General features: G+C 36.0%; 1 protein-coding gene across 2 annotated transcripts; it reads right to left on the reverse strand.

Annotated features, from left to right (window-relative positions):
* Positions 1-2,870: 2,870 nt before the first annotated feature.
* Positions 2,871-13,323, reverse strand: LOC148019716 (respiratory burst oxidase homolog protein B-like). Of its 2 annotated transcripts, XM_087699862.1 has the most exons (15): positions 11,943-13,321; positions 10,804-10,966; positions 10,623-10,671; positions 10,127-10,240; positions 9,236-9,649; positions 8,689-9,084; positions 8,112-8,210; positions 7,852-7,967; positions 7,643-7,745; positions 7,364-7,401; positions 7,105-7,267; positions 6,853-6,972; positions 4,493-4,621; positions 3,577-3,655; positions 2,871-3,474 (listed from the first exon to the last, which is right to left on the reverse strand). In XM_087699862.1, exons 1-15 carry the CDS (start codon positions 13,057-13,059, stop codon positions 3,365-3,367), a joined length of 3,210 nt encoding a protein of 1,069 aa, XP_087555988.1. In that variant the 5' UTR covers positions 13,060-13,321; the 3' UTR covers positions 2,871-3,364. The 2 variants fall into 2 exon arrangements, 1 of the variants encoding a protein (XP_087555988.1); XR_015694865.1 differs by lacking the exons at positions 2,871-3,474; positions 3,577-3,655; positions 4,493-4,621 and having other exon boundaries at positions 7,105-7,277; positions 11,943-13,323.
* Positions 13,324-15,792: the final 2,469 nt, after the last annotated feature.

Below are 15,792 nucleotides of genomic sequence, written 5' to 3' on the forward strand. Positions count from 1 at the left end.
CTAACCATCAAGTTAAGCCTTTTTGTTATTCTATATCACAAAGAAAAATTTCAAAAGCTTGTTTTGGAGAAGACAAATAGATTTTCATGAAAAGATAGGAAGAGAGAGAGGGATCTTGAGCTCTTCAGGGCACGCAATACATAGAGAATGTATACAAGATAGGAAAATGAAAACCCTAACATTTCTTCTTCTTCTTCTTCTCCACTATAACAATCTACTAAGAATAAAGAGAGAGTATAACATACATAATATACAAGTGGTCCATAGTGTGAACATGCAAACTAGAAAGATGAGTAGATAAAAACCTCGTAATTTGGGTGGGTGGACTAATTGACGTCTAGCTATAAAGTAGCACTGGAAGCATTTGCCAATGCATATACCAACTACACGAGTAATATGAATGTGGAAATGGTCATCCAGGTACATGAGTATTAGCTCATGTAGAGCTTGACTTCTCAACACTCCCCCTCAAGATCAACCCCAAGTAAGCTTCGAAATCATTAAAGCTTCTCTACTTCTAGGGTCTTCATGAAAATATCTACAGCTTGCTCCTCTATGCTCATATATGAGATCAGTGTCACTTGCGACATCCTACTCTTTGATGAAATGGTGATGAACCTCATGTATTTTTGTGTGTATATGAAACACTAGGTTCCTCACCAATTTTATGCTACTTATGTTGTTAAATGACAACTCTCCTACATATACTCTTGTAATCTTGTGGCTACTCCATATACATTCCTTATTACAACTCACTATGAAGAATGCATTGTTTACATCCATTTGATGCTAGAGTTAACCTTTTGTTGTAGCCATTGCAATGATACCTCTTGATATTGCCCTCTTTGCTATTGGAGCAAATTTCTCCTCATAATCAATCCCATAAGTCTGTGCATAACCTTTGGCAATCAATCTTGCTTTGTACCTACTCACACTTCTATCTACCTTATGTTTTACTTTTTAAATCCACTTGTAGTCTATATCTTTCTTTCCCTCAAGCAATGGTACCAAATCCCAAGTTTGATTTACATCAAATGTAGCCATTTTTCATGCATGTTTTTCTCCCGATATGCATGCCTAATAGCTTCCTCAAAACAAGTGGCCTTAGCTATTTTTATAATATTTGCAATATATGCATAATGGCGAGCAATATAACCATCATATATCAACCTATTCACATTATACCTTTCTCTCATTGACTTGCATACTTACTCTATGATCCCTTTACATTAGGCATATTCTCGCCCTAGTTTTCTTTATATCAGGTGTGTGAGCAATTAGAATATCAAACTCTTGATCCATACTCTAATATGAGCCATCTGTATCAATGGGTTACTTTATATATATATATGCACACACACACACACACACACACACACACACACACACACACACACACACACACACACACACACACACACACACACACACACACACACACACACACACACACACACACACACACACACACACACACACACACACACACACACACACACACACACACACACACACACACACACACACACACACACACACACACACACACACACACATGTATGTATGTGTGTGCAACATGTCGATAAAGAACAAGTTGAAGCAAGAGTGCCATATATTGATCATGACAAATCTCCCATTGAAGTTCCACTCATCATTCACAGCATATTTATAAATACCCTTAGATGTAAATTTTCCTTGAATAAAACACAATCATTTTCTATTCAATTTGTAAATACTCCCTTTATATGACACCATTTTGTATGTAAAAAATATTTAAAAATAATCCTTTATTTTAAATCCACATGATCCACACATATATTCATGAGTAAGTCCCTCGAGGGCTTACCATCTACTTGTCAATAACTCGTAGAAATATGTGCTACACCAAGTGACTCAATCACTTTTTCTTTTCCCTTTTGTCCTCCATTTTCTATACTTGTATTTAGATGCCTATAATAATATGTTTTTCAATAGTATACCAACTACTTATCTCATTAAATACCATATCTTTACTCATTGGTGTCTTGCATATAAGTGGATTATAACACTTATAACCCTTTTGCTCAAGGCCAATAAATTCACACTTTTCAAATTTTGGATCCAACTCTTCCTTAGCTAGTTAGGCACATATACATATGCAATGCATTCAAATTCTTAATATGTGACAAATTTAGTTTCTTGCTAGTAAACTTCTCCTTTGGTATCACATCATGCTTTGCAATAGTGGGAGTCTTGTTTATAATATATACAACCGTAGAGAAAGCTTTAGCCCAATATAATGATGTATGTTCTTTTCACCATTAAGGCATGTGCAATTTTTGTAATGTGTCTATTCTTTCTTTTAGCAATACCATTTTGTTGCAGAGCATACATGCATGTGAGTTGCCTCTAAATTCCATATTGTTTTAGAAAATTAATGGATTAATTAGAAAGATACTCTCCCCCTCCATTTGACATTAGTCTACACACATGCTTGTTTCTCAACTAGATTTTTAAAATCCTAATAGTGAGAGAATATCTTACTTATCTCCTTCATAAAATACATCCATACCTTCCTTGTATGATCATCAATAAAGGCTACATGATACTTATATACAACCATTGATGCAATATCCATAGGATTCCACACATTTGAATATATAACATCAAGGAAATGTATGCTTACATATTTATTAGGAGGAAATGCATGCCTTGCCTATTTTTCAAATTGGCATACTTCACAGACTTTTTACATTTCAATCACTTTGAACTCAGACAAACTTAGGCAAGCCTATCATAATTTCACGTGACTGTATATTCTTCAACCTTGCACATTTACATGGCCAACATGCTTATATCAAAATTTAATATTGGCCACAACTCTTGCTCCTTGTGCTGGCAAAAGTAATATTGAGTTCACCATTTGTAGTAACAAAGGTGATAGTACCTATGTCTTCAGCATGGCATTTTGTATCATTCCTAATGGTTGATAATCCTCCGCAAAATCTTAATATGACTTCATGAAGGGAAATATACAAATACTACTTTTTGAAAAGATATTGGATAAAATGTAATGTATACCAATTTTGCTATGTTTGATAATACAATATGTGTTTTATATATGCATGGATTGAGCTATCCCAAAATAATGTAATATTTAGTGAGCATCTACAGTAAAATGTATTTTATTGTCATGCTTGATTAGAGATCTATGTAGGCATGCCATTCAATTGAACAAATATTTTGAATGGAGCTTTACCTAGATCATATGAATATAACAATTTGGTGAACTTAAAACTTGGTCTCAATTGGAGTAGCTTTCCTTGTGAACCTCAATTGTGGACTTACACCTTCAGATGAGGTTCAAGCTTTGGATCATCTACTGTTAGAAGTTCTCCTTGTGAAACTCAAATCTAGTCTTAGATGTTTGTGTGAATTTCAATGAGAGAGAAGCCAATTCTTGTGTAAGGACAGTAGGTCCACAATAGAAAACCCCTGCGAACCATCAAACCGCACATATAGTTTGTGTAGATTATTTTATACACTGTTAAATCTCAAAGAGTAGAATTACACAAGTATTGTAGTAGAATTTCTTACCAATGGTTGCTCCAGGATGTCTAGCTGCAAGCCTAGCAAAGACCTTTCGCCAGTTTGGCCTTGCAAAATGTGTGCGAACCTACCCATAACAAGCCAAATAAATTATGTTTGCTAATTCTTTTCCATTTAGTGTTTTGCTTCTAGAAAATGAGTGCCTAGTTTCTATTGCGTTTTCAATAATATAGAATCTATCTCCAACTTGCATGTATGTGTATGCAGATGTGTGTGTGTGTGTGTGCATGCATGCATGTAACTTCATTTTCCTTTGTAACGAATGCACCACAATGTGCACAAAATACATGCATATATAAAAATAAATAAATAAATAAATGTACATAGACATATATATGTATAAAAATATACAACCATATAGACACATATGCACATTGCATAAATATGTATGCATGCATAAGTACATGCAAGTATATGAATATTTATATGTATATGTGTAGCTATGTATACACATGCATCCATATACATAGATACTTAGGGTGCACACAATCACATACATACATAAATAGATTATATTCACATATGTAGATAGAACAAGCAAGTCAAACATGTACCTTGCATACACAAATCACATCAATAATGAAATGAACACACTTACATAGAACTAATCAAGTCTTACATGTAACACTTAAAAATCCTTTAAAATATTTGTGTAGAGTTTTGTATAGAACCACCATTCTTTTGATGAACATATTGGCATGAACAAGTATATACTTAGATGTTGCATGTATACATGTCCTTTTGTTGATAGCATGGCAGGAAATTTTGAAATCACAAAATTTTCAACATGTACAAAATAGTTCTAAGCATCAATACTCATGTTTTCCTCAATATACCTTTCAAAATTATTTTTTTGAAGCATTATACAAGTTAGATTGTAACTATTATTACTCATATCACTAACCCGTGTTCCTGATACAATGTCCACACCATTTCTTGCATGATGTAAAGCTTGCACCATTGTGATAAGTGCTGATCGTGCATCACCCTCTTCATACACGCTTGTTAGATGGTTGTGCATCTCAATGGCAGCCTAAGAACACAAACAAATTGTTGCCATATGCCATTAAAAAACAAAGTGCGCTTCATGTAACTTGATAATATGCTTGGTATAAAGAGATTTTACATAGAAAAGTGTGTTCAAGGAGTAATTAAAAAATGCCCTTATAGTAACATATTGTGATAAACAAAATGACCCCTTTTCTAAAGACTAATGAATTTACAAGGTTTCTTATTTTGATTAAAAATTTCATTGCATTATATAATCCTTTTTAATTCACATTTAATGTTTGGATTTAGATAAGTCTTTCTAACAAACTTAGAAGGTATATTATTAGGATTACATAGTGCATCTTCATTATAATAGGCAACTACTCCATACTGGTAGTTTGTTCAAGAGAATTGGCATCTCAATTACACATATCTTGAAAAAGGTTTCTATTACATAAAATTCTACCCATCCAAATAAGACAATTTTTGTGTTTTATGAATTTATACTCATTAATAAAAACATGGTTGTAAATACTCTAGGGAACTCATAACATGAAGAAAATAATGAAACCATGTACTATGCAAAAAAATAGGCTTTGTTTATGATGCTTGCCAAATTGCCACCTCATCTAGATCTCTTATGAAATCAAATAAGGATGAATTTGGTATGAATGAGACAATATGAGATCATTTATCATGCCCTTTATAATGCCACTAGTCAATTAATTTCCTAAAAGTCCCACGTGGTTGTGAAAAGGGCACCCTAACTAAACTTTGTGTTTTTGTTGGCCTACATAAGTTATTTGGTTTTTGTGTATGGAGAATTATGGTACATCACAATATAATGACAATTCTAAACACATGCACATTATGTAGGTCTTTTGTGTGGCATAATAAGACAACATTGAGTATTCGATGGCTTGAGCATAATACATTTGTAATGTTTTGACTCACACATTGCACATAATTTTATTTTGTGTAATAAGTTTATATTATTTTGTAATATATCTATCCATAATAATGTTTCTAGTCTTTCAACTCATATGTACATAAATACATTGATACATATTCATTAAGTATGTATCTTTGTGTATATTTTATCTATCCATAATAGACTTTGTAGTCTTTCGACTAATGTATATAGGTACATATGAGCGCGCGCACACACACACACACACACACACACACACACACACACACACACACACACACACACACACACACACACACACACACACACACACACACACACACACACACACACACACACACACACACACACACACACACACACACACACACACACACACACACACACACACACACACACACACACACACACACACACACACACACACACACACACACACACACACACACACACACACACACACACACACACACACACACACACACACACACACACACACACACACACACACACACACACACACACACACACACACACACACACACACACACACACACACACACACACACACACACACACACACACACACACACACACACACACACACACACACACACACACACACACACACACACACACACACACACACACACACACACACACACACACACACACACACACACACACACACACACACACACACACACACACACACACACACACACACACACACACACACACACACACACACACACACACACACACACACACACACGTGTGTGTGTGTGTGTGTGTGTGTGTGTGTGTGTGTGTATACTCATATTCTTGTACATACATATGTCACTTGAGTATGTCTCTAAGAGTGGAAGCATTTATACACACACTTCTGTGATTGGTTACCTCTATGCTTACATCTTTTTTGTCATAGTAAGCAAGGATTTAGGTATTGTTGACAATAACCTTTGTCACGTGACTTTATGAGAAACTTACATAGTCAAACACTTGAATGACTAATGGGAGATTTGTGGCTCCACAAATGTAGCTATCTTATCTATTAGCTTGAGATTAACTCTCTATTAAGTGCATGGATCATGATGGTTGCAATTTTGATCGTTTGTGTAATCAAGTAATTGCACCCTTTTGACTTTTTATGCATTATATTCTCTAACATCCATGTTCATGTTGTATAATTTTGGTCTTTGCAATAGTTCCCAACTTTTATGTTTTAATTATACCTTATTTGTACCATTTAGTTGGATTTACTTCCAAAACACCATGGTGATAACATTTAAGAATAGAAAGAAATGGTACAAGCTCTAGATTGATGTTGTAGCTTTCTTTACCTTACGATCAAGTTCCGCAACTTCATTCATCACATCTTTGAACCACTCAAAAGAGCTTTGCTCCCTTGTCACCCAATAGAAATATGCATTTCGCACTCTTTTGATCTTATGATGACCCTCCTATGATGTGGAAATGTGTTAAATATAAATTTGTGCCTATTCAACTCTAATAACCCCTAGAAGATAAAAGAAGTTATATTAGATTTGTTGTTGATAAGATCACAACACAACCTTAGTATAAAACATATCTACCTGTTTGTGACTTGTGGTAGTCTTCAAGCCATTTACCAAGTCTTTTAGGACACTTATAAATGGGGTTGCACCGATGCCAAGACCAACTAACAACATAATGTCATACTTTTTATAGTCTTGAGTTGGAGCACCATATGGCCCATCCACAAAAAGCCTTGGAAATCTGTTTTCCTCTTAAAACATGTCAAGAACAACTCAACTTTGAGACTTTCAAAAGGGAAATGATTAAGACATATACACATGAATAGAGATCATTTACCTTCTTTGGACACAAAGCTTCTCTTCAATATTAGGGACCTACAAATAGATTTGATAGTTGGGGTTAGTTTGAAATGGAAACAAAAACCATGTGAAAATTTACAAGGACATTCTATAACAGTAAAACAAAAAGGGCAGAAAGAACATGAAAAATTGATGTGCTATTTATGAAAATATGTTGCATGTTAAAATAAATTGTTAATAAAAACTATGGAATGAATATGGTAAAATGTTCATGAAGATATTTTATTAAATGACATGTTTTTGATTAAACATATGCCTGAGAGAAGAGTTTGATCAATTCTCGAGTCCAATCCCCACAACCTCGAATATGTACGCTTAAGTAGTCATCATCAGGGGCTGATGTGAGTGAAAATGGATGCCTATAGAAAAGAAAAAAAGAATTCAATAAGATATAAAATAATCTAGGAGGCAATTAAATAGTCAACAATCCATATTAAAACATTGATATTTTTGATGACTACTCACCATTCGAAGGAAGAGATGTCGGGACACCTTAGGAAGATATACATCCCACTTTGGTACTTTAGTCCAAGAGGCTTTGTTGTATAAATTGCTAATACATCTCCATGATATACCTCAGCCTTTGCGAAAATATAGTATGCACATTAAGAAGTTTCAGAAGCCTTCAACAGGTTTTCATATGCTTAGCATATTACAAATAATACAATCAAAGTTGTCACAATTTTGTAAGCATAGTCTCCATGAAAATTCAAGGCATAAATTACCTTGATCACATCCACTTTGTGTAGATGACTTGACCTAAATATGCGAAGTGTCCTTTCCAAACAATAGAGCATGAGGGGGATAGTAATATACATCCATGTCTGCACATGGCTCTTGCATTAGGTTAAAAGTAATTTTAACAAATAAATTTAGAGATTAATATGTGCAGTGTCAAATTCTAATGAATCTTATACTACTACTACTTTAAATTGCAATGCCAAACTCTATTGAATGTTATAGGTTTGCTACTACTGCTACTTTAAATTGCTAGAAAGTGAGAACTATGCACCATTAGAATGCTAATTTAGCCAAAGTCGACAAAAGTTGATAACCTATGTATGACATTCTTGTGTGCACTGAATGCGTGCAATTTGCATTAAAAGATTTTGAACATTATATTGTAAATATTTCTTCCATGTTTTGAGGTTTTCCAACACATTTGATAACTTTTGTGTGCATGCATATGTGTGCATGTGTGTGTGTGTTTGGGGGGGGGGGGGGGGGAACTCAAACAACAAATTAGATCATGAATGATATTGACATTTCAACATTGGAAAACGTATGGAGTAGCAAACTTACTGTCTTCTCCTTCCAATCATGGGATAGGAACAAATTGAGTGAGTGGAAGATAAGCAAGCCATATACAATCACGAAGAGGTGGTGTGAATACCAAAATGCATTGAATCCAGTGAGCCTTTGCAAGGGACAAGGAAGTCTAATGTCATTTCTCCTAAATAAATGCATGGCAAGAAGGAAGGCAATAGACATGAGAAACACCATTAACAATCCCGAGAGAACTTCCATTGACATTATGAGGTCAACATAAGAAGGGGGTTCCCCATGATATTCTTGGAAGTTATTATATATGGTGGACTGAAACATGACTTTATCAGCATTTGCGATCCTTGGGAAATCACATGCCAAGTGTGTTCCACCATGTAAAGCTACACCAATAGCAATTGCCATTGCGATCACCTGATTTCACAACATAAAGGGGCATTAGGTAGCCATAACTCATGTGCATGTACACATGACAAGGTTGGAATTTCAAGCTCTATTCTTGTAACAAAGAGCCTATGTCCATATATATGACCTATCAATTATTTCCTTCAAATGAAACACGTACCTTGTGAAAATTGATGTTATCATCAAAAGGAAGAATGTTTCCGAGGAACGTGGAACGAAACCAAGTAATGGTGTTTCTACATACAGGAAGCAGGATAAGTGCCATGTTCATCTTGAGTATCTCGGCTGCACCTTTGGCTGTGCACAAGCAATACCCCATAATTTTTGTTGCAGATCGATCTTTGTATTGCAAAAACTTCCATGTGAAAAGAACAATCATTATAGTCATCCATAGCCCTATAAGCCATAAACGTTGCCAATAGTTCCTTATGTGGACCATAGCCTTTCTCCAAAGCTCTTGAAAGCATGCACACCTCCTCTTTGAGACTTGTTGCATGCTCATCAACATTTGAGTATAATTTCTCGAGGCCTCCTTCTCAAAACCTCCTCTGAATAAAGCCTCAAGTTGGCACAACTGCATGATTATAAAGAATGTTATATGCTTAATTACAAACATCCACACAATAATAAATAAGGGCTTCCAAAAATGTGTTAGATTGTTGCCCTAGACTTGGGATGGGACACACACTCTGTGTGTGTACGTGTGCAAGCATGCTCAATGCATGTTGTGCCATTGCCTTTCTTGTAGAACCAAAATGATAGTAAAAAGAGGAACGATTAAAGTTAAAAATCCACACATTGCACATAGATTTTAATTAATTTGGAATGCTCTAAGCAAGAGTGCAAATGCATGACAAGAATAGCATGCAATGCTAATGTGATAGCTATGCAAAATCACCGAAGTAGGATGTGCAACACGCTTAGTTTCGTGAAAGCCTTTGGATTACACGTTGATAAGGGCATTATAATATAAATCGTGACAAATCAAGTAGAAGTAAACAAAGCAGAAATGGGTTGAATCAATTGCGTGAGGTGTAGCAAAAATTCCGACCTCGATGTACCCTTGGTTATCTCGATCGAGCTCTTCCATAATTAGAGCTGCGTATTCTTCTGCCTGCTCTCTCAAGATCGATAGCTTGTTTGCTGATGCACTGAGCAAGATTATCTGCGCAAATTGATGGTTTCAGAGATCAAATTGATTGTTTCAGAAGTTGAAATTTAACAACTAATACAGTGGATTATATGACATACCAATCCACGTTAGTTATAATAGCGATTGATGTTACTTTCATTCAACGAGCGACACATTGATTGATCAAATTGCTTGTTCAAGTAACCCAATTCAAGAATTGACACCATGGGATATCAATGAGTGCCGATTCAATGAATTTTACAATTCTCATTCAATACATGTCAATTCAAGTTATATCAATTCAATTCCGTGGTATCGCTAATAACAAATCAATTCGATTGATACCGATTCAAATCCATGGCATCAATTTAGCGAGAATAATTACACCCTGATTAATCAAGCAGCAAACGCAGACCTCTTTTACTTCTTCTTCGGCTATTCGTCCGTCTGCATCCTTGTCGCATCTGGTCATGGCGGAAGTTATATAAATTTAATCAGCGAATTCGCTTAAAGCAGGCCAAAATATTATAAGGGCGATTTTGATGCAAATTCATTAAAGGAAAGGGAATTCACTGAGGGTAGTCAAAAATCCTCACAGGTCGAAAAAGATTTGGGTTCTGGAGCGGAAGCTTTTGTCTGAGATTTGCATCCAGTAATGGTGAAGGTCTTCTTTGCTGATGAATTGCTGGGGTTGCAGGCCCCTCCTGCGAGCCAGGGCATCCAGCAGCTCCAGAGCAAATTCTTTGGAATCCTTCATTCCTGGACATCATCATCATCATCACCCACAGTAGACAAATTATAATTTGTGCATTACTGACAAAACATGGTTTACCGTTAAATCCTGCAGCAACTAGGCATTCAACTGGTACCAGCACTAAGCCTACCCTATCCTTAGCCAATTCCTCAGAGAGAGGAAACCAAGCATTTCTGGGTAAGTTTGAGGTAGTTGTGATGCTAGCAAGTTTCTGAGAACATTTGAGATAATTATGATGCCCGCAAATTTCTGAGAAAATTCGGGTTAATTATGATGCTAGCAAGTTATTATGATCAATATTGGTCAACATAAGCAATGTGTATAAACATGCAGTTGGGTTATCTGAACTGCAGGCCTAACATGTTGGATTATGAATGGCGGCCATATTCATGAATTCAGTAGCGTTAGGCCGGAGGGCAACCTCGAATTGTTCATTTGAAGGCCTCTATAGCTAGCAATTAAAGCCTGAATTTCTTTGTGAAGAGATTTGAGTACCATAGTGCTCTACTCATAAGCATGTCCATTAAATTTTGAAAGGCAGAATTATTTTCAGCAGGTCAAATTGCATGAGGGAAGGAAGTGATCAGGAGCAACTAATCAAATTGCATGAGGGAAGGAAGTGATCAGGAGCAACTAATCAAAGGTTTGATCGACATATGGTTCAATCAACATGTAAGAAAATATTCAGGCAGCCAGTATCTGATTCAATTAACAACAATCCACAATCATGACAATCAGTTTTACAATATCGGATGAGTAACAACAATAATCAGACAAGTAAATGCAGTACGTGGCCACAACAATAATCAGACAAATTAAATGCAGTGAAAAACTACAATCTGCAGAGGCAAATCAATCAAATGTCTGAATGATGAGTTAATAACCCATTCTTTGGTATAAAACACAATGTGTTTGAAGAAGTCTAACAGGAAATGAAGTCAAATTGAATGGTGTGTGGTGATAAAGAAATAGATATATTACCAATGCAACAGGCGAAGTTAGAGCGTGAGATGAAGCCTTGCGGGGAGGCAAGCTGGTGGAATCGAGCCTCCACCTCTGTCCACAAGCATTGGGGATCCTTATTCATGTTATAATCAGTGGCCTTGTTGATGAAGCGCAGGCAATCGAGGGCATGCTCGGTCCTCGACACAGACTTGGTGAGCCCCAATGCAGGATTGCTTTCTGATTGAGCAGATAATAATGATCCACAGGTGCTCATATCAATTGTGGCCTCATCGACATTAGAAGAACAATCAGTATCTGCACCAGCATAGTTAGTGACGGGAACCACTCTTCTAGCTGCAGAATTGCTCTTAGACAGCCGCAATTTATCTTGCATAAGGTTCATATTGGTCAGGTAGCAACTGTTCAGTGGTTGATCGGTTGAATAATTGGGACATAGTTGATGAATTATAATTGGATTAGTAGAATTGCAGCTGGAAGAATAGCTGTAAGCCTGCCCATAGCTGTGAGATCTTGTGATTAATGAGGACACTGCATTTGGTGCAATTGAAGCATGGTTATGATACTGCAGCTGCTGATGTGTGAACGATGATCCCATTACTGATGATGGTGTTGAATATGAATCATGAACCAGAGCTACTCTTGTGCCATGGCTTGCAGCGGCCTTTTTGATGCTGGTCAAGCTGACAGAATCCTTATGCACTCCCAGTGTGAGCTCCAGCACCACTGATCTATGATCCTTGCTGCCATTATTGCCATAGATAGCGTGATTATCATCATACTCATGGTAATCATGATTGATGCAGGTGTTTGCATCATTATAATTATCATCCATATCCAATGTGAAGCCCAGCTCCAAATCCTTGAGCTGGCTCAAGAAGCTCTCTCGGAGCAACACTGATGATTTGCTGTAGGGACTTGCAATACGATTCAATGGACCACTGCCAGAATTATGATCGTCAGCCTGTTGCATCTGTCGGCAAATCATGGGATGAGGCATGCAATCCCAATATTTAGATTGATAATCGGAAGGATTGGAACTCTCATGATCAGTATCATTACTCAATGGCGCAGCAGCTGCTACAATATTACTGCAGGTGCATGAAGGGGTTGCTGAGCTGGTGTCAGGATGCATGCTGTGTGGCTGATCAGATGACAATGCAACGTTCAGGAGGAATTAATAATCGACCAATCAGAATTATCAGATCAAAAGGGGCGCTTAATGCAGCAGTAATTGCGAATCAATGTACAAGAAAGGGGTGGAGGAGAAGGGGAATAATGCAACCAAAGTTCTAATCTCAGGCCAGAAGTAAACGTTAAATTGCGGCTGCTAATCATGAGCTGATGATCACGAGGGATGGTAATGAGATCCTGATAATTACCATAATTAGGAGCAAGGATCGATCACATTTATATATATGCATGCTCGGGCGCACGTGTGTGGCGATAATCATGATCCGATTGGCCGGCGCCGTATTATTACCGAGGCATTATATTTAAGCTGCAATTTTCATTCGATTTTGGGCGTGAAAATCCGTCGCTGTTGACGGCGGTCGTCCGTCCAATTCGATTATTTTCACTGAAACGGATATATATATATATATGTATGTATGTATATGTATATATATATATGTACATACGTATATGTATATATAATGTACATATATATATACATATACATATATAGATATATATATACATATATATGTATATGTATATATATATGTATGTATGTATAAACCAGAATACTAATTAAAATTCAAATTTTATAAGTACACCCTACCAAAGTACTAACTAAACTTCATACTAAAGATACCACCCTTCCGATTGTGCTAGAATTATCACTTTCATCGCATAAATTTACCAAGAAACTAATTATTCCCACATTGTGTGTGTTTTTTGAAAGTTTCTATGTGGATATTTTGTTCTCTAACACCAATATGATAGAATGCCAATTTTAAATGGTATTGTGCACGTGCGGGGGTGTGCCTACTTTACCCTAATGGGTTCTATTCATGGTGGGCACAATATCCTTTTTAGTACTTCATACAAACCTTGTACTACCAATTGGCTCCTCCTTGTGAAAATATTTTTTCTAACCAAGTGTAGGCTTTTAAAAGGAATTTCCTTTTAATTTCAAAATTTTCTTGAATGTTGATTTCGTAATTACAGCAATGCGCTGCAGTTGAGACTTCTCTTCGCAAAATAAGTTCTGCAAGTTTGCTTAATGGGTCCTCCAGGTTCTAAAACCAATATGTTGTGAAGGGAGTGATAGGGTGATTTTTTGTAAACTCATACTTAAAGGCATAACACAAATCTATCAATGTCCAAAATGGAAGTTTCACGTGATGGCGAGATGTGAGCAACCCTCTAATACACCAACATTTGAACTAAATTTTGTTATAGCTCGACTTTCCAACTTATAATACTATCACATAAAGTGAAGTTCAGAGTTTCATCTAGAATTGAATATGTCACCATTGTTAAGAGCTATTGCCTGAAAAAAGGGCTTATGTCACAGTACTAAAAGTTGGGCTCCTTGAAGATGGAAGAACACACAATATTTTATTCTATGTTAAGTCCCTAGTGTTTTCATTTTTAGAATGTTTTCAACTTTTTAGTATAAAATTATGTGCATGCATGTTACAAGTGCTACTATTCATCCAAAACTTTCTACAATTTATGATATTTCTTGTGAGCTCGTACCTAGAATAACTATGCTTTGAACTTTAGCGACATCATTCATCACTCCTACACCAATATATAATTATATGATCATGGCCATCTTTCTTTTAGCAAGATGTGCTAAGTAATTACATAAGACTTCAAGTGGTATATAGGTGCCACCTATCATTCCTATATCAAGAATACAACTAGATACATTAGAACATTCACAATGCAATGGTCATGAATTTGATTGTGCTTGGCATACATTAATTTTATGTATTTTAGTAATTATCATCACACCGTGTACATACTTAGGTTCACCCACAACAACACAACTTTGACAACCAAGGTCCAACATAAAATTTCGGAATGAACGAGATAGGGTGTAATCTCGAGGCAATCCGACAAGAATTTTCATGAGTACAACTTAACAATTGTTCCTGTATGATCAATTATTTTCTATGTGGCTTGCATTATGATTTATAACTCATAGTACATACTTGGAAATGACATGCAAATACATAGAGTCTACCTCACTTAAAGGGAAAGAGGAACACGTTGACTAACGAAAAGGTGTTTGAGAGGGGCCTTAGTAAAACATCATGCTCAACAAGAGGAATAAAGAAGTGTACGTTAAAGATTTTATTTCTTTTCTTTGATGTGTTCAAATTTGTCTAAAAAATACTATTAAATGGTATTTTCATGCTGGTATGTTGCATATTTTATGTGTAAATTTTGGTTTGTATGTGTTTTTCACTAGATCAACAATCCAAATGTTGGATAATCTTTGTTGTGTGTATATACTAGCTATACACTACAACAATATGAGAGATTAATAATAACTTAGGGTAAAGTCAATATGCTTTGAAGCTAGTCTCACTTGTGATGTTTCCATCATTGGTTATATGTTTGAAAACACATGATTAGACATATTATTGAGGACATGCATTGCTTGTCAAAATGCTCATTCTCATTTAAAGTGCACTAAAGTGAGAACTTCCTATAACTCTAAGGAGGTTGAGTTTCTAGCAGGTATAAAACCAACCCTCACTAACTCAATATAACGTAACACAATGTAATGTAACATCTTCCAATGTAGCAGGCTAAAATTGGTTGTAACATCTTCCAATGTAGTGTCATGCTAGGTGGCTTCGATATTTAAAAATGTTCAAGTTTGAGAACCCATTCTTTAAGAACCATT

Source organism: Lygodium microphyllum, chromosome 19 (genome assembly GCF_053477565.2).
Source record: "Lygodium microphyllum isolate KBCC chromosome 19, Lygodium_microphyllum_v1.1.10, whole genome shotgun sequence".
NCBI classification, from domain to species: Eukaryota; Viridiplantae; Streptophyta; class Polypodiopsida; order Schizaeales; family Lygodiaceae; genus Lygodium; species Lygodium microphyllum.